Source organism: Loxodonta africana, chromosome 5, assembly GCF_030014295.1.
Source record: "Loxodonta africana isolate mLoxAfr1 chromosome 5, mLoxAfr1.hap2, whole genome shotgun sequence".
NCBI lineage: Eukaryota > Metazoa > Chordata > Mammalia > Proboscidea > Elephantidae > Loxodonta > Loxodonta africana.
Genome location: NC_087346.1, coordinates 732,910 through 754,011, shown reverse-complemented (window position 1 = coordinate 754,011; position 21,102 = coordinate 732,910). Strand labels below are relative to the sequence as shown.

At 39.2% G+C, this 21,102-nt stretch overlaps 1 protein-coding gene across 3 annotated transcripts in view; it reads right to left on the bottom strand.

Moving 5' to 3' along the window:
• CLGN (calmegin) overlaps window positions 1–21,102 on the bottom strand; it is a 100,742-nt gene that overhangs the window by 5,632 nt on the left and 74,008 nt on the right. For all 3 annotated transcript variants that reach the window (XM_064285294.1, XM_023548702.2, XM_064285295.1), the window contains 3 exons: window positions 6,108–6,221; window positions 5,838–5,988; window positions 686–901 (listed from right to left, as the gene is read on the bottom strand). In XM_064285294.1, the coding sequence (XP_064141364.1) occupies window positions 686–901; window positions 5,838–5,988; window positions 6,108–6,221 (481 nt within the window). The remainder of the gene's footprint in view (window positions 1–685; window positions 902–5,837; window positions 5,989–6,107; window positions 6,222–21,102) is intronic.

Sequence of the window (21,102 nt, the reverse complement as noted above, 5' to 3'; positions counted from 1 at the left end):
TCTCATTAAAATAAAATCCCAAACCCGCAAATGTCTTAGAAGAGTTCTAAAACAAGACTCCCTCAACCCTCACCTACCCTTTGGATGGTTTTTGCTAGTGTCCAAAGAAAGCAAATGTAAGGTATACATTTTTCTTTATATTAGTTCATTTTAAAGACACATCATCCAAGATGCACTGTGTTGAAATATTTTAGCTTTGCCTTTAATATATAATGTAAGATTTGGAAAAAAAAATAGACACAATTTAATAATGTTGGATTTAAAATTTTTCTGTACTTTTTCAAGTAAAAAGTAGTTAAACTGAATGAAGTATAATATTTAGATTACTGTTTACCACTTAGGCCTGAGTTGGCAAGGTGATGAAGATACTAAGCAGTGTCACTTCTACAAACAGCAAAATGGCTGTTGAGGGAAGACACAGGATTAAATGAAAGCTATTTTTTTTTTATTATAGTTTAATGAATAAAATGAGGACTTAGATATGCATATACAGTTCCTGATCTAGTTTACAATGAGGCTATACCACAATACTGCTAATAAACCTGAGCCTTCTGTCCACACAAACCTGTTCCAAGGCACTTCCTGGGCATCTAGTAATCACTGCACACAGTGTTCACCTTTGAGAGGACCGAGCCCTGTCAGGGTTACATGAAAAGGCCTGCTGCCGCTAGGCTCAATGCCGTACCTCATTAGCACTCGCTACCGTGATTTTCATGCTCCAACCATCTGCAGCCCAGCGATCTGCTACTTCCTTTTCTGAACAGATAATAAAATTGTCAAAGTAGATATCAGAGGTCATGGACCAAAGCTCTAAGCCGAGGGCACGGAAAGAAGTCAGAAGAAATGGATGGTCATCTTCAAAATAATCTGGATTAGGAATTTTTCGAGGACTCCAGATTCCCTGGAAGGAAAAACAATAGAGGACATTTGCAACTGAAATAATTGCATTATAAATGGTACCCCAGTAACAGTAACCATTGGATAAAATTAGCAATACTACCTGGGGAAGAAAGAACTTTTAACTGATATTAATTCACAGTGAGTCACTGGAAATAAAATCTTATTTCTTCCTTTTCTGTATACAATGTACCCTACAAATAATACTGCCTTGAAACTGCAAAAAGTCAAAGTAACACATGCAGAAAATGGAGTAACCGAATTTCACAAGTGATACTATTTCAAACAAAACTTTTATGATTTAGTAAAGTTATTCAAGCAAGAGGTTATTAAAATTCCTAAGTGAAAGTGATAAATGTAGGGCAAAAGGGTGTCACTCCTTTTAACACAGACCCATCGCGAGCATCACTAATGAATTATAGTTCCACCTCAGAACGACTATTCAAACTAAAAGTTCCAATCTTAAGTTATTAAATTGTCAAAGACTCACTCCACCCTCCAATCTATCCACCCTGCTCCAGGTACTACTCCAGACACTAGGGACACAGTGATCAAAGCAGACACTGTTCCTGTGATACGTGGTGTTTAAAGTCTAATGAGGCAGACAGACATTAAATAAAAAAGCTACCAAAATAAACATTTAATAACATTTTGTGATAAATACTATGAAGAGACACTACAGTGAGCAATTAGAACATACAGCTGCGTATATATGTATGTACTCATGGTTGTTGTTGGGTGCCGTCCAGTCGGTTCCGACTCACAGCGACCCTGTGCACAACAGAACGAAACACTGCCCAGTCCTGCACCATCCTCACAACTGTTGCTATGCTCGACCCCACTGTTGCAGCCACTATGTCAATCCACCTCGTTGAGGGTCTTCCTCTTTTTTGCTGACCTTCTACCAACCATGATGTCCTTCTCCAGTGATTGATCCTTCCTGAAAACATGTCCAAAGTATACGAGACGTAGTCTTGCCATCGTTGCTTCTAAGGAGCATTCTGGTTGTACTTCTTCCAAGACAGATTTGCTTGTTTTTTTTGGCAACCCATGGTATATTCAATATTCTTCACCAACACCACAACTGAAAGGTGTCAATTCTTCCCTGGTCTTCCTTATTCATTGTCCAGCTTTCACATGTATATGAGGTGACTGGAAACACCATGACTTCGGTCAGGTGCATCTTAGTCTTCGAGGTGGCACCTTTGCTTTTCAACACTTTGAAGGGGACTTTTGCAGCAGATCTGCCCAAAGCAATGTGTCTTTTGATTAATTGACTGCTGCTTCCATGGCTGTTGATTGTGGATCCAAGTAAAATTAAATCCCTGACAACCTCAACCTTTTCTCTGTTCATCACAACATTGCTTATTGGTACAGGTGTGAGGATTTTTGTTTTATGTTGAGGTATAATCCATACTGAAGGCTGTGGTCTTTGATCTTCATCAGTAAGTGCTTCAAGACCTTTTCACTTTCAGTAAGCAAGGTTGTGTCATCTGCATAACACAGGTTGTGAATGAGTTTTCCTCCAACCCTGATGCCCTGTTCTTCTTCATACAGTCCGCTTCTCAGATTATTTGCTAAGTTTACAGACTGAATTGGTATGGTGAAAAAATACAACCCTGATGCACACCTTTTCTGACTTTAAACCCTGGAGCATCCCCTTGTTATGTCTGAACGACTCCCTCTTGATTCATGTACAGATCCTCATGAGCACAAGTGTTCTGAAACTCCCGTTCTCCCTAACGTAGTCTATAATTTGTTATGGTCCACACAGCTGAATGCGTTAGCATAATTAATAAAACACAGGTAAACATCTTTCTGGTATTCTCTGCATTCAGCCAGGATCCATCTTATATCAGCAATGATATCCCTGGTTCCACATCTTCTTCTAAATCAGGCTTGAATTTCTAGCAGTTCCCTGTTGATATACTGCTGCAGCCACTTTTGAATGATCTTCAGCAAAATTTTGCTTAAACCCTTGCATATGATATTAACGATTTTGTTCGATAATTTCCACATTTGGTTGGATCACGTTTCTTGGGAATAGGCATAAATTTGGATCTCTTCCAGTCGACTGGCCAGGTAGCTGTCTTCCAAATTTCTGGCATAGGCAAGCGAGCACTTCCAGTGCTGCATCCGACTGCTGAAACATCTCAGTTGGTATTCCATTAATTCCCAGAACGCTGCTTTCCGCCAAAGCCTTCAGTGCAGCTTGGGCCTCTTCCCTCAGTACTGTTGGTTTCTGATCACTTATTACCTCCTGAAATGGTTGAATGTCAACCAATTCTTTTTGATATAGTGACTCTGTGTATTCCTTCAATTTTCTTTCGATGCTTCCTGCGTCATTTAATATTCTTCCCATAGAATCCTTCGGTATTGCAATTCGAGGCTTGAATTTTTTCTTCAGTTCTTTCAAGCTTGAGAAATGCTGAGCGTGTTCTTCCCTTTTGGTTTTCTATCTCCAGATCTTTGCACATGTCATTATAATACTTTACTTTGTTTTTCTGAGCTGCCCTTTGAAATTTTCTGTTCCACTCTTCCACTTCTTCATTTCTTCTTTTTGCTTTAGCTGCTTGACGTTCAAAAGCAAGTTTCAGAGTCTCTTCTGATAACCATTTAGTCTTCTTTCTCTCCTGTGTTTTTAATGACCTCTTGCTTTCTTCATGTATGATGTCCTTGATGTCATTCCATAACTCACCTGGTCTTTGGTCATTAGTGTTCAAGTCATCAAATCTATTCTTGAGATGGTCTCTAAATTCAGGTGGGATATACTCAACATCATACTTTGGCTCTCATAAACTTGTTCTAATTTTCTTCAGTTTCAACTTGAACATGAATAGATTTGACGCCTTGAACACTAATGACCTAAGACCAGATGAGCAACTGATGGTCTGATCCGCAGTCAGCCCCTGGCCTTGTTCTGACTCATGATATTGAGCTTTTCCGTTGTCTCTTTCCGCAGATATAGTCGATTTGATTCCTGTGTACTCCATCTGGCTAGGTCCATGTGTACAGTTGCTGTTTATGTTGGTGAACAAAAGGTATTTGCAATGAAGAAGTTGCTGGTCTTGCAAAATTCAATTGTGCAATCTCCGGCATCGTTTCTATCACCAAGGCTGTTTCTATCACCAACTACTGATCCTTCTTCTTTTTTTCCATCTTTCACATTTCAATTACCACTAATTATTGGTGCATCCTGATTGTATGTTCGATCAATTTCAAAATGCAGAAGTTGGTAAAAAATTTTCAATTTCTTCATTTGTGGCCTTAGTGGTTGGTGTGTAAGTGTGAATAAATAGTCATATTAACTGGTCTTTCTTTCAAGGCGTATGGGCACTATCCTATCACTGACAGCGTTGTACTTCAGGATAGATCTTGAAATGTTCTTTCTGATGATGAATGCAACACCATTCCTCTTCAAGCTGTCATTCCCAGCATAGTAGACCATATGATTGTCCAATTCAAAATGACCAATACCAGTCCATTTCAGCTCACTAATGACTAGGATATCAATGTTCATGTGTTCCATTTCATATTTGACAATTTCCAATTTTTCTAGATTCATACTTTGTAAATTCCAGGTTCTGATTATTAATGGATGTCGGCAGCTGTTTCTTTTCATTTTCAGTCATGCCATATTAGCAAATGAAGGTCCCAAAAGCTTGACTCCATCCACATCATTAAGATTGACTCTACTTTGAGGAAGTGGCTCTTCCCCAGTTGTCTTCTGAGCGCCTTCCAACCTGGGGGCAGGGGCTTATCTTCTAGCACTATATCAGACAATGTTCTGCTGCTGTTCATAAGGTTTTCAAATATATGTACATATAATATTGAAAAATTTCAATGAATAATTAGATAAATTTAGTATATGACATACGCATTTCTAACATAAAAAGCTAGGTACTCTCAAAAGGTGTTATCTGCAAAAAAAAAAAAAAAAATCCATTATTTTAATAATACCAGAAAATAAGTATGGGCACTGACTACTAAAATGTATAACATGAATCCTCTTGATCAGAATTCATTTTTTAAAATTTTTATTGTTTTAGTTTACAAGTCAGTCTCTTACACAAAAATTTATATACACCTTGCTATATACTCCTAGTTGCTCTTCCCCAATGAGATAGCACACTCCTTCTCTCCGCTCTGTATTTTTGTGTCTATTTGGCCAGCTTCTGACCCCCTCCGCCCTCTCATTTCCACTCCAGATGGGAGCTGCGCACATGTCTCGTGTGTCTACTTGAGCCAAGAAGCTCACTCTTCACCAGTATCATTTTCTATCCCATAGTTCAGTCCAATCCCTGTCTGAAGAGTTGGCTTTGGGAATGGTTCCTGTCTTGGGCTAACAGTAGGTCTGGGGACCATGACCCCTGGGGCCCTCCTAGTCTCAGGCAGACCATTAAGTCTGGTTTTTTTACGAGAATTTGAGATCTGCAGCCCACTGCTCTCCTGCTCCCTCAGGGGTTCTCTGTTGTGTTCCCTATCAAGGCAGTCATCAACAGGTTGTAGCCAGGCACCATCCAGTTCTTCGAGTCTCAGGCTGATGTAGTCTCTGGTTTATGTGGCCCTTTCTGTCTCTTGGGTCAGAATTCATTTTTTATATTTACTTCTAAAATATAACTGTCTTCCAAAGTAACCATTAATTGGTTATTAGGGAAGAAGATAATGAGAAGTGACTTGATTTTAAGTTTTTAAGTTTATTACCCTGAAAAATTAAATAAGGCTTTAGTTTTTAAATATAGATTAGTTGCGGTGTATTTTGACTTCTTAAAATAGCCAAGGCACACTACTGCAAATCTAAAATTTAACAGCTGAAATTTAACATAATCTTATTTATAATTAGATATGTAAGAGAAAACGCCACAAAAATTTTAATTTTAACATGGGGTTGGAACAAGTGATTAAAAAAAAAAAATGGGGTTGGAACAAGTGATTATTACCTGGTAATTAGGGTTATCAATCATTGGAGGTCTCCACACTCCTTTGAATTTGGGGTTATCTATCATCGGAGGTTTCCATTCACCACACCCAACCCGACAGACTGGATTAGGAATATGAGGTGCTTCCCATTCTCCATCCATGTCTTCATTCCTTAGGATATTAGAACAAAGCAAAATTGTGACCTTGAATCTCTCCTGTCAGTCATGCACACTTGTAACAAAAAAGGAAAAGATGTTTGAAACTGGCATTTAAAGATGAAGAATGTTTACCAGTCATTAGGTTTTTCAGCGGTAGGATCTGGGATAAATTTTGGTTCATCATCAAGCCAGCCATCAGGTTTAACAATACTTGAATCTTCAATTTGGGCAGGCTCACTTTCATCCCTATAAATATAGTATTTTATGTTAATTATTATTTGAAAAACATGTTACAAAATTCAGAAGGTACCAAAATATTTCCAACCTTCTGCTTCTCTGTCTCCTACCTCCTCCCATCTCCCATCCACCTAGATCTTCTACTAACACCAGGTAATTTTTTGTATCTACTTGTTGTCTTACTCTCTGCATAATGCACGTATGTGTTTTTTTTACACAAATGACAGCATTCTGTAAATAGTACTTTAGATCTTGCTTTTGTCACTTAAAAATTCAGTCATCAACATATATTTATGTGTCAAGAATGTTCCAGAAGCACCTTTATTAACATATATAGCTGCTTCATTTTCTTAACAGTTGCACAGTTTTCTCCGTGGTGGATATACCATGAATTTGTTTAACTTTTCTCCTTCTGGAGGAACATTCAATGTTTCCAGAATTTTACTATTATAAGCAATGCTATCATGAATAGCCTTTAGTATATGCCATTTCTCTCCTGTGGAAATATATTTATGAGTATGAGCATTTAAAATTCTGACAGTGTCTTCCAAATTACTCTCTAGAAAGCCTATGCTCCATCTCCAGTCCTGCCAGCAATGAGTCCCTATTTTCTCGCATCCTTGCCAATACAGTGTTAGCAAACCTTTTAATTTTTGCCCATCTGATAGGTGAAAAATAGGATCTGACTGTAATTTTGGTGTGCATTTTATAGCATAAGTGATATGTAAGAATCATTCTATTTTCTTTTGTCAGCTATATGAATTAAAAATATTTTTTCAAGTTTGTTTTTTGACAGAGTTTATGGTGTTCTTCCTTCCTTCCTCCCTTCCTTCCTCCTTCCTTCCTCTCTCTCTCTCTCCCTCCCTTTCTCTCTCTCTCTTTCTTTCTTTTTTTTACCAGATACAGGCAGTCCCCAGCTTACGAGCAAGATTCGTTTCTAAGTGTGTCTTTAAGTCGAATGTGTAGTAAGTTGGAGCAGATGCATAGTTTTTGTTTAGCCTTACTTCAGCGCAAGAAAAGGCTCAAAGCCCTCAATGATTTAAAAGCTACACGTGCAGCAAGTGAAAGTGACTGTGTTGAAGAATTTGTTTCGAGTAGGGGTTAAGGGTTGATTCAATTGTTTCAAAGTCAGGGAAATTTACCTACCATTAAAGGTCAAGCAGAGTTGTTCATAAGTAGATGCTCATAATCCAGGGATTTAAACTGGTATAAAACATACTAATTTCTCTGACTACAATGCAACTAGGTTATTAGATAGTAAAGAAAAGACATAAAAATACTCCATTTTGAACATAAAAATACTAAAACATTTGTTAAATCAAATGTCAAAGAACCCATAATGAAATTTAAAACATTTAGAAGCAAATACACCCTATCCTTACTTATTGACACGGTTAGGTTCCAAAGACCAGGTCATTAATGCAAAAATCGGTGTTATGTGAAAATGGAGAATGACTACATCAGATCACAAAATGGAAGATGACTACATCTTTACATACCTGCCAAATCATTACATCATTACATAACTGCCAAACCTCTAAGGATCATGGCCCAGCCAAGTTAACACATAACCTTAACCAACACAGCTATCGTTATTCTCACCTCCCACCTCGATGTTTGCTGCTGTCAGACGTACGTTGTTCATGTGCAAAGTAGTTGGATAGTAGATTTTTTTTTACTATTGTTGTAATTCTGAAATGTATACCGTTATTTAAAAAAAAAAAAAACATCGCCATTGAGTAGATTCCGACTCAGGGTGATCCATGTGTTACAGAGGAAAGCTGTTCCACAGGGTTTTCTTGGCTGTAATTTTTACATAAACAGAGTGCCAGAGCTTTGTTCCGTGGCACTGCTAGGTGAACTCGAACTACCAACATTTAGGTTAGTAGTCAAGTGCAAGCCATTTGCACCACCTAGGGAGTTCTACAAAGTCATTAGGACTTGTGAAATGCAGCAAAAAAAATGATTCTTAAAAGGAAATGTATGGACTTCAATGTCTACAGTAGAAAAGGAAAGGGTCAAAATCAAGGTGATGAGCCTTTAATTTAAGAAGCCAGAAAAAGAACAGTATATGCCCATAGAAACTATGTGGAAAGCAATAATAAAATTAATGAAATAGAGAACAAGGATAAAATAGAAAGGATGACAGCCAAAAGTTGGTTCTTTCATATAAACAATATTGGAAACAGAAAATATTCGTGATTCTGAATAAAGCACAAATTAAAATATAGAAGAATAATATGAAAAATTTCATGCCAATAAATTTTAAAACCTGGACCGTGTGGCAAATTCCTAGAAAAACTTTTAAGTTACTGTCATGGATTGAATTGTGTCCACCAAAATACTAATTCCCAGTATTGTGTGACTGTCCAGCATTTTATGTTTCTGTCCACCACTTTATGTGATTTCCCTATGTGCTGTAAATCCTATCACTATGATGAAATGAGATGGATTAATGGCAGTTATAGTGATGAGGTATACAAGATTAGATAGTGTCTTAAGCCAATCTCTTTGAGATATAAGAGAGAGAAGCTAGCAGAGAGACAGGGGGACCTCATACCAGCAAGAAAGCAGCACTGGGAGCAGAGCGCGTCCTTTGGACCTGCGGTTCCTGTGCTGAGATGCTCCCAGACCAAGGGAAGACTGATGACAAGGACCTTTGTCCAGAGCCAACAGAGACAGAAAGCCTTACCCTGGAGCTGGCGCTCTGAATTCAGACTTCTAGCCTACTGGACTGTGGGACAATAAGCTTCTCTTTGTCGAAGCCCTCCACCTGTGGTATTTTTGTTACAGCAGCACTAGATGACTAAGACACTGACTAAAACTCACTCAAGAAGTAACAGAAAACATGAAGCCTTTACCACCATTCAAAACACTGAATCAACAGAAGCTTTCCCATAAAGAACAGTCCAGGTCCAGGTGGTCTTCAGGTGAGTTTTATCTTACATAAACTGCTAGGGAATAGCAGAAAATAAAAAGAACACTTACCAACTCATACTAAGAAGCACTCTAACCTTGAATAAAAGTTATCTGACAGTCTCACTCAAAAATTCTCAAATCAACATGATCAAATCAAACCGCCAGAATAGAAAAAAATGCAAATGAATGGTGACTAAATTAGATTTATCACAGGAATGTAAGCATCCACACATTAAAAAGAAAACCATCTGATCTTAATGGTTGCAGAAAAAGTGTTGGATAAAATTCAAAATCCATTTGTGATTAAAAACCTCTCAGCCGGGGGCGGAGCCAAGATGGCGGACTAGGCAGACGTTACCTCGGATCCCTCTTACAACAAAGACACGGAAAAACAAGTGAATCGATCACATACATAACAATCTACGAACCCTGAACAACAAACACAGATTTAGAGACGGAGAACGAACTAATACGGGGAAGCAGCGATTGTTTCCAGAGCCTGGAGCCAGCGTACCAGTCAGGTACGGCACAAGCACAGAGACCTGCTCCACCCCCCTGAACTAACCCCGGGAGGGGGACCAGCCGGTTCCACGGGCGGCGTGGGACGCAGCCGGTAGGAGAAGTCCCCGGGAGGCAGTGACTGATCTTGGAGCAGAAAGAGCAGCATCCGAGCCGGGGAACCGTCTCGCACGGATTTGGACTGCACGCAGGTACGCCATAAACACGGAGAGTTGCTCCACCCCCTGAACTAACCCCGGGAAGGAGACCAGCCGGGTCGCGCGGGCGGCGTGGGACGCAGCCGGTAGGAGAAGTCCCCGGGAGGCAGCGACTGGTATTGGAGTGGGGAGAACAGCGTTCCAGCCGGGACACTCGTTCGCGGCACAAGCACGGGGAGCTACTCCACCCATCTGAACTAACCCCGGGAGGGGGCCTACCTGGTTCAAGGGGGCGGCACGGCCACGCGGCTGGAGGGAAGAGAAGTCCCCGGGAGGCAGCGACTGATTTTGGAGTTGAGAGCGCACCGTCCCAGTAGGGGAGCCTTGACGCTGGGCGTGGGGCTGGAAGCGGAGGATCTGACCGTGACTCCAGCGGGCCAGACCCCCTGGGGGCAATCTCCACACAGTCAGCACACATAGGCGACGCGCCCGCGGGAATCTCAGATATAACAGTCATTCCAAGCAAGACAAGCAACTCTGGCTATATTCTGAGGTGCTACTCTCCTATCTCTCTGTTCCCTCCCCCACCCTCCCCAGGCGGCTTCATTAACATCTGAATAGCCTGAGCCAGAGGGAGAACTCTGATAGGGATCTGATCGCAGTTTTTTTTTAGCGGATTTTCTGGAAAAACTAGTTTCCCAGTGATGGCTCGGAGACAACAATCCATATCAAACCACTTAAAGAAGCAGACCGTGACAGCTTCTCCAACCCCCCAAACAAAAGAATCAAAATCTTTCCCAAATGAAGATACAATTTTGGAATTATCAGATACAGAATATAAAAAACTAATTTACAGAATGCTTAATGATATCACAAATGAAATTAGGATATCTGCAGAAAAAGCCAAGGAACACACTGATAAAACTGTTGAAGAACTCAAAAAGATTATTCAAGAACATACTGGAAAAATTAATAAGTTGCAAGAATCTATAGAGAGACAACATGTAGAAATCCAAAAGATTAACAATAAAATAACAGAATTAGACAACACACTAGGAAGTCAGAGGAGCAGACTCGAGCAATTAGAATGCAGACTGGGACATCTGGAGGACCAGGGAATCAACACCAACATAGCTGAAAAAAAATCAGATAAAAGAATTTAAAAAAATGAAGAAACCCTAAGAATTATGTGGGACTCTATCAAGAAGGATAACCTGCGGGTGATTGGAGTCCCAGAACAGGGAGGGGGGACAGAAAACACAGAGAAAATAGTTGAAGAACTCCTGACAGAAAACTTCCCTGACATCATGAAAGACGAAAGGATATCTATCCAAGATGCTCATCGAACCCCATTTAAGATTGATACAAAAAGAAAAACACCTAGACATATTATCATCAAACTCACCAAAACCAAAGATAAACAGAAAATTTTAAAAGCAGCCAGGGAGAAAAGAAAGGTTTCCTTCAAGGGAGAATCAATAAGAATATGTTCTGACTACTCAGCAGAAACCATGCAGGCAAGAAGGGAATGGGACGACATATACAGAGCACTAAACGAGAAAAACTGCCAACCAAGGATCATATATCCAGCAAAACTCTCTCTGAAATATGAAGGCGAAATTAAGATATTTACAGACAAACACAAGTTTAGAGAATTTGCAAAAACCAAACCAAAGCTACAAGAAATACTAAAGGATATTGTTTGGTCAGAGAACCAATAATATCAGATATCAGCACAACACAAGGTCACAAAACAGAACGTCCTGATATCAACTCAAATAGGGAAATCACAAAAACAAACAAATTAAGATTAATTAAAAAAAAAAATACACATAACAGGGAATCATGGAAGACAATAGGTAAAAGATCACAATAATCAAAAAGAGGGACTAAATACAGGAGGCATTGAACTGCCATATGGAGAGTGATACAAGGCGATATAGAACAATATAAGTTAGGTTTTTACTTAGAAAAATAGGGGTATATAATGAGGTAACCACAAAAAGGTATAACAATTCTATAACTCAAGACAAAAACCAAGAAAAACGTAACGACTCAACTAACATAAAGTCAAACACTATGAAAATGAGGATCTCACAATTTACTAAGAAAAACGCCTCAGCACAAAAAAGTATGTGGAAAAATGAAATTGTCAACAACACACATAAAAAGGCATCAAAATGACAGCACTAAAAACTTATTTATCTATAATTACCCTGAATGTAAATGGACTAAATGCACCAATAAAGAGACAGAGAGTCACAGACTGGATAAAGAAACACGATCCATCTATATGCTGCCTACAAGAGACACACCTTAGACTTAGAGACACAAACAAACTAAAACTCAAAGGATGGAAAAAAGTATATCAAGCAAACAATAAGCAAAAAAGAAGAGGAGTAGCAATATTAATTTCTGACAAAATAGACTTTAGACTTAAATCCACCACAAAGGATAAAGAAGGACACTATATAATGATAAAAGGGACAATTGATCAGGAAGACATAACCATATTAAATATTTACGCACCCAATGACAGGGCTGCAAGATACATAAATCAAATTTTAACAGAACTGAAAAGCGAGATAGATACCTCCACAATTATAGTAGGAGACTTCAACACACCACTTTCGGAGAAGGACAGGACATCCAGTAAGAAGCTCAACAGAGACACGGAAGATCTAATTACAACAATCAACCAACTTGACCTCATTGACTTATACAGAACTCTCCACCCAACTGCTGCAAAATATACTTTTTTTTCCAGCGCACATGGAACATTCTCTAGAATAGACCACATATTAGGTCATAAAACAAACCTTTGCAGAGTCCAAAACATCGAAATATTACAAAGCATCTTCTCAGACCACAAGGCAATAAAACTAGAGATCAATAACAGAAAAAATACGGAAAAGAAATCAAATACTTGGAAAATGAACAATACCCTCCTGAAAAAAGACTGGGTTATAGAAGACATCAAGGAGGGAATAAGGAAATTCATAGAAAGCAACGAGAATGAAAATACTTCCTATCAAAACCTCTGGGACACAGCAAAAGCAGTGCTCAGAGGCCAATTTATATCAATAAATGCACACATACAAAAAGAAGAAAGAGCCAAAATCAGAGAACTGTCCCTACAACTTGAACAAATAGAAAGTGAGCAACAAAAGAATCCATCAGGCACCAGAAGAAAACAAATAATAAAAATTAGAGCTGAACTAAATGAATTAGAGAACAGAAAAACAATCGAAAGAATTAACAAAGCCAAAAGCTGGTTCTTTGAAAAAATTAACAAAATTGATAAACCATTGGCTAGACTGACTAAAGAAATACAGGAAAGGAAACAAATAACCCGAATAAGAAATGAGAAGGACCACATCACAACAGAACCAAATGAAATTAAAAGAATCATTTCAGATTATTATGAAAAATTGTACTCTAACAAATTTGCAAACCTAGAAGAAATGGATGAATTCCTGGAAAAACACTACCTACCTAAACTAACACATTCAGAAGTAGAACAACTAAATAGACCCATAACAAAAAAAGAGATTGAAACGGTAATCAAAAAACTCCCAAGAAAAAAAAGCCCTGGCCCGGACGGCTTCACTGCAGAGTTCTACCAAATTTTCAGAGAAGAGTTAACACCACTACTACTAAAGGTATTCCAAAGCATAGAAAATGACGGAATACTACCCAACTCATTCTATGAAGCCACCATCTCCCTGATACCAAAACCAGGTAAAGACATTACAAAAAAAGAAAATTATAGACCTATATCCCTCATGAACATTGATGCAAAAATCCTCAACAAAATTCTAGCCAATAGAATCCAATGACACATCAAAAAAATAATTCACCCTGATCAAGTGGGATTTATACCAAGTATGCAAGGCTGGTTTAATATCAGAAAAACCATTAATGTAATCCATCACATAAATAAAACAAAAGACAAAAACCACATGATCTTATCAATTGATGCAGAAAAGGCATTTGACAAAGTCCAACACCCATTCATGATAAAAACTCTTACCAAAATAGGAATTGAAGGAAAATTCCTCAACATAATAAAGGGCATCTATGCAAAGCCAACAGCCAATATCACTCTAAATGGAGAGAACCTGAAAGCATTTCCCTTGAGAACGGGAACCAGACAAGGATGCCCTTTATCACCGCTCTTATTCAACATCGTGTTGGAAGTCTTAGCCAGGGCAATCAGGCTAGACAAAGAAATAAAAGGTATCCGGATTGGCAAGGAAGAAGTAAAGTTATCACTATTTGCAGATGACATGATTATATACACAGAAAACCCTAAGGAATCCTCCAGAAAACTACTGAAACTAATAGAAGAGTTTGGCAGAGTCTCAGGTTATAAAATAAACATACAAAAATCACTTGGATTCCTCTACATCAACAAAAAGAACACCGAAGAGGAAATAACCAAATCAATACCATTCACAGTAGCCCCCAAGAAGATAAGATACTTAGGAATAAATCTTACCAAGGATGTAAAAGACCTATACAAAGAAAACTACAAAGCTCTACTACAAGAAATTCAAAAGGACATACTTAAGTGGAAAAACATACCTTGCTCATGGATAGGAAGACTTAACATAGTAAAAATGTCTATTCTACCAAAAGCCATCTATACATTTAACGCACTTCCGATCCAAATTCCAATGTCATATTTTAAGGGGATAGAGAAACAAATCACCAATTTCATATGGAACGGAAAGAAGCCCCGGATAAGCAAAGCACTACTGAAAAACAAGAAGAAAGTGGGAGGCCTCACCTTACCCGACTTCAGAACCTATTATACAGCCACAGTAGTCAAAACAGCCTGGTATTGGTACAACAACAGACACATAGACCAATGGAACAGAATTGAGAACCCAGACATAGATCCATCCATGTATGAGCAGCTGATATTTGACAAAGGACCAGTGTCAATTAACTGGGGAAAAGATAGCCTTTTTAACAAATGGTGCTGGCATAACTGGATATCCATTTGCAAAAAAATGAAACAGGACCCATACCTCACACCATGCACAAAAACTAACTCCAAGTGGATCAAAGACCTAAACATAAAGACTAAAACGATAAAGATCATGGAAGAAAAAATTGGGACAACCCTAGGAGCCCTAATACAAGGTATAAACAGAATACAAAACATTACCAAAAATGATGAAGAGAAACCTGATAACTGGGAGCTCCTAAAAATCAAACACCTATGCTCATCTAAAGACTTCACCAAAAGAGTAAAAAGACCACCTACAGATTGGGAAAGAATTTTCAGCTATGACATCTCCGACCAGCGCCTGATCTCTAAAATCTACATGATTCTGTCCAAACTCAACCACAAAAAGACAAACAACCCAATCAAGAAGTGGGCAAAGGATATGAACACACATTTCTCTAAAGAAGATATTCAGGCAGCCAACAGATACATGAGAAAATGCTCTCGATCATTAGCCATTAGAGAAATGCAAATTAAAACTACGATGAGATTCCATCTCACACCAGCAAGGCTGGCATTAATCCAAAAAACACAAAATAATAAATGTTGGAGAGGCTGCGGAGAGATTGGAACTCTCATACACTGCTGGTGGGAATGTAAAATGGTACAACCACTTTGGAAATCTATCTGGCGTTATCTTAAACAGTTAGAAATAGAACTACCATACAACCCAGAAATCCCACTCCTAGGAATATATCCTAGAGATACAAGAGCCTTCATACAAACAGATATATGCACACCCATGTTTATTGCAGCTCTGTTTACAATAGCAAAAAGTTGGAAGCAACCAAGGTGTCCATCAACGGATGAATGGGTAAATAAATTGTGGTATATTCACACAATGGAATACTACGCATCGATAAAGAACAGTGACGAATCTCTGAAACATTTCATAACATGGAGGAACCTGGAAGGCATTATGCTGAGCGAAATGAGTCAGAGGCAAAAGGACAAATATTGTATAAGACCACTATTATAAGATCTTGAGAAACAGTAAACCTGAGAAGAACACATACTTTTGTGGTTACGAGGGGGGGAGGGAGGGAGGGTGGGAGAGGGTTTTTTTATTGATTAATCAGTAGATAAGAACTGCTTTAGGTGAAGGGAAAGACAACACTCAATACATGGAAGGTCAGCTCAATTGGACTGGACCAAAAGCAAAGAAGTTTCCGGGATAAAATGAATGCTTCAAAGGTCAGCGGAGCAAGCGCGGGGGTCTGGGGAACATGTTTTGCGGGGACTTCTAAGTCAATTGGCAAAATAATTCTATTATGAAATCATTCTGCATCCCACTTTGAAATGTGGCGTCTGGGGTCTTAAATGCTAACAAGCAGCCATCTAAGATGCATCAATTGGTCTCAACCCACCTGGAGCAAAGGAAAATGAAGAACACCAAGCCCACATGACAACTAAGAGCCCAAGAGACAGAAAGGGCCACATGAACCAGAGACCTACATCATCCTGAGACCAGAAGAACTAGTTGGTGCCCGGCCACAATCGATGACTGCCCTGACAGGGAGCACAGCAGAGGACCCCTGAGGGAGCAGGAGATCAGTGGGATGCAGACCCCAAATTCTCATAAGAAGACCAAACTTAATGGTCTGACTGAGACTGGAGGAATCCCGGCGGCCATGCTCCCCAGACCTTCAGTTGACACAGGACAGGAACCATCCCCGAAGACAACTCATCAGAAATGAAAGGGACTGGTCAGCGGGTGGGAGAGAGATGCTGATGAAGAGTGAGCTAATTATATCAGGTGGACACTTGAGATTGTGTTGGCAACTCTTGTCTGGAGGGGGGATGGGAGGATAGAGAGAGAGGGAAGCCGGCAAAATTGTCAAGAAAGGAGAGACTGAAAGGGCTGACTCAAGACGGGGAGAGTAAGTGGGAGTAGGGAGTGATATGTATGTAAACTTATATGTGACAGACTGATTGGATTTGTAAACGTTCACTTGAAGCTTAATAAAAGTTATTATAAAAAAAAAAAAAAAACTAAATCGGCTACACAAATGAATAAACTGGTATCACCATAAAAAAAAAAAAAAAAAACCTCTCAGCCAACAAGGAATGGTAACGAACTTCCTTTCATAATCAAAATCTAGACAAAATCATTTTTAATGTTGAAATATGAAAAGTATTCTCTTTAAAATCATGAACATTCCAGCAAGCCAAGCATCGAGATTTTTGTTAAACACTTTATTGCGAGTCTCATCCAGCACCGTAGGAAAAGAAAAACTAATATACATTTTAGGGACTGGAAAGGAGGAAACAAGAAACATCATTCACAAGTGATGCGACTCTCTACACGGAAAACATGCAAGAACTTACACACAAAGACATGACAGGAGAATTTAGCCTGGTAGCTAAATATTTATAAAACCCATATACAAAAAACAATTCTGTCTGAACCGCAGCAACATAATTTTTGAAAGACACAAAAAAACAACTCTTTCTAAACCAAAGCAACATAATTTTTTGAAAGATATCACAAAAGCAACCAAAAATATGAAGTACCTAGGTATAAGTCTAAAATGTTCAAGTTGTCTACAGGGAAAATTGTAACACTTTTTTTCTTTTTTGAAGACATTAAAGACAGTCTAAATAAATGGAGATACATGCTTACAAACAGGACGATTCACTATCTTAAAAACGTCACTTTTCCTCAGAGTTATCTGTGGATTAAATTTCTACTGAAATTCTGAAAAGGTTCTGAGCAAGATTTTAAGGTTTATATATGGATGAACAAAAACTTAAAAGGACCCAGAAATTTTCTAAAGTATCAGATGTAAATATTTATTTAAAAAAAAAAAAACTGTAGTTATTAAGACAATGTGGTATTGGCCCAGGAATAGGCAAACTGACAAATGATGCAGAATAGGAACCCCAGAAAGATAGATCCATACATATACATAAACTTGATATAACACCAAGAAACACAGGTCACTGAGAAAAGAAGTGGCCATTCAATAAATAGTACTGGGACAATTAGATACCTGAGTGAAAAGAATTCCTTCCTCAGACCACAGGTAGAAATCAATTCTAAGTAACCCAAAACTCAGAAGAACACATAGGCAAACACTTTATGAGCTCAGGTCAGGAAAGAGTATTAAACGAAGTACACTAATCATAAAAGATAAAGTCTTAAGTTTTACTACATGAAGATTAAGAACATCTGTTCATCACAAGATGTCACACCCAAAGAAAACAAATAAAAAGGGAAGACACAAATTGGGAGAAGTTATTTGCAACACAAAACAAAGTAGTAGTATCCAGAACACATAATGAGCTCCTAGAAATCAATGGTGCAGTTGTTAAGTGCTTGGCTGCTAATCAACAGGTCAGCAGTTTGAACCCACCAGCTGCTCTGTGACAGTTTGCTTCTGTAATGATTAAAGCCTTAGAAACCTTATGGGGCAGTTCTACTCTATCCTATAGGGTTGCTTTGAGTTGGAATCGACCTGACACCAACGGGTTTGGTTTGTTTGTTTAGAAATCAACAAGGAAAAAACAAACAACCCAACAAATAAAGGGCAAAAACCATGATCACAGGTTTTGCAGAAGAGAAATACCAATTGCAAATAAACACACGAAAAGATATTCAACAGAGAAATAAAAATTAGACCACAGTGAAAGACAAATTTACACTCACTAACTGGCAAAAAATTGTCTGACAATGCCCAAATGTTGAGGAGGATGGGAATCAATGGCGATTCATATGCTACTGGGAAAGGCAGTAAGTTTATATAAATTCTTTGGAAAACAATTTGGCAAATCACTCATAAAGTCAAATACCTGCATCCCTATGACACAGCCATTCAATTCCTAGGAATATACACATGTGCGCCAGAAGAGGCACGAATGAACGTTCCTTGCAGTGTTGTTCTAAATAGCAAAAAAACTGGAAATAACCCAAAGATCCATCTAAAGAACAGTGTTACATTTATATACTAAAACATTATACACCAATAAAAATGAATTTACTGTATTTACTATAGCTATATAAACACGGGTTTTACTGGGTTTATATAAAAAATAAATCTTTAAATGAAACCAGCTATAAAAATCTATATGCAACACATCATTTTTATAAAACTGAATACAAGCAAAATTCAACAATATATAATGTTTAAGTATATACGCTTATACAATAAAACTAATTTTAAAAGGCCAAGCAATGAATGATAAATGTTAAGTTCAGTATAATAGTTACCTCTGAGGATAATATGGAAACCACGGCGGCATAGCAGTTAAGAGTTACAGCTGCTAACCCAAAAGGTCGGCAGTTCAAATCCACCAGGCACTCCTTGGAAACTATGGGGGAAGTTCTATCTGTCCTATAGGGTCGCTAAGAGTCAGAATTGACTCGATGGCAACGGGTTTGGTTTGGTTTAAGGATAAGATAGAGGACTAGAATACGGGAGAAGCACTCGGAGAGCAGTAGGGTGTTAGTATTATGCCAGTTCTTAAGGTGGGGGCTTGATTTTATGAGTGTTCACTTTATCATTATGCTTAAGAACTAGAAAAAGTTACATGCTATTTTATCCGTAACGAATATTAGGATACATAATTTTTCTAACATATCACAGTACAGAGGGACTTGCTACATATGATAATGACATAAATTACAAATCCATAATAAGTAAAAAAGCGTGGGGGGCGGAGCCAAGATGACGGAAAGGACGCTTCCGGCGAGCCCTCTTTACAACAAAGGCCCGAAAAAACAACTGAAACCAGTATATTTGTGACAAGCTGGGAGCCCTGAGCATCAAAGGTAAGCTCAGACAATGAACTAAGGGGGAGGGGAAGGAAGAGGCCTTTCAGAAGTGGAGAGGAGTTACCTACCGGCCCTGAATCACGGGGAGCCCTCAGGCCGGATTCCTGGCGGCAGCAGCGGCGGCGGCAGGCTGGGACTAGCGTTCAGCGGCAGTTTCCTCAGGGAGATGCAGCCAGCCACACAGCCCACTCACCCCCGGAAGCTGAGGAGAATGGCGCGCTCTCGGCAAAAGCTAAGTACTTGTGTACATTTTACCAAGCTCCCCCCACCCCCAAGCCGCTTCAGCGGCTGAATACCTGGGCCTGAGATAGACCCTGGTGAGTGCCTAGAGCCATACTCCCCGCCTTGGGGAAGGAAAAAATTTCCAACTGGGGGAAAAAGATAATTTGCTAGCTCCACTAACTGGGGGAGCTCAGGACAGAAGCGGCTGCTGTCCAGGCATAAACCGTCCATGGACCTTGAGCACCTTTCCCTTATGCATGGACTTGTGTGAGCCTAGTTCGGGAGAATAGGCCCTCGTTGGCAAACTCCAACCATTTCAGCTGTGTGGTGGAGAGGTGGGTGTTTGACGTTTCACATTGCTTTGCCTGTTAAACAAGGTCCTCACCTACCCACATCAGGGACCTAAGGACTGGTAGCTCCACTCAGGTCACCAGCCACCCACTACAGGGGTCCAAAGATAACTGGTACCTCCCAGTCCTTACAACCAAAAACTTTGGGTGCCCATGGTCCCTCTGCAGAACCCACCCACCTGCATGCTCTAGGAAACAGAGACGCATTTTCCTCAGAGACACTTGGGGGTCGGTTCTCAGCCCCCTGCCTTGTTCAGAGTGTGACCCCCTGCTGCAATCAGATACGGGTATGTACGCGAATCACCCCTGCCCCTCTAAGACTGCAGGACAGAGCCTGTACCACACACTTGATATCAGCTACCAGGAAACCTGAGCTGAACTCATACAAGAAAACTGAATGGACTCCTAGACTGATATACCTGATAACAGCTCTAGCCAGCCTGGGGACAGGACACCAGAGCTCCAAAGGCGAAAATAATCAAGCTAGCTCACTCAAGCAACCCATAGGGGTATACCAAAACAAAACAAAGCAAGCAGCTATGACACAGTAAGCAAGCATAAACTAATACAATAACTTATAGATGGCTTGGAGACAAAAGTCAGTATCAAGTTACATGAAGAAACAGACCATGATCACCTCAACAGGCTCTCAAAACAAAGAATCCAGGGATCTTCTAGATGAAAGTGCATTCCTAGAATTACCAGATGCAGAATACAAAAGTTTAATATATAGAACCCTTCAAGACATAAGGAAGGAAATGAGGCAACACGCAGAACAAGCCAAGGAACACACAGATAAAGCAACTGAAGAAATTAGAAAGATTATTCAAGAACATAATGAAAAGTTTAATAAGCTGGAAAAATCCATAGACAGACAGCAATCAGAAATTCAGAAGATTAACAATAAAATTATAGAATTAGATAACTCAATAGAAAGAGCAGAATTGAGCGA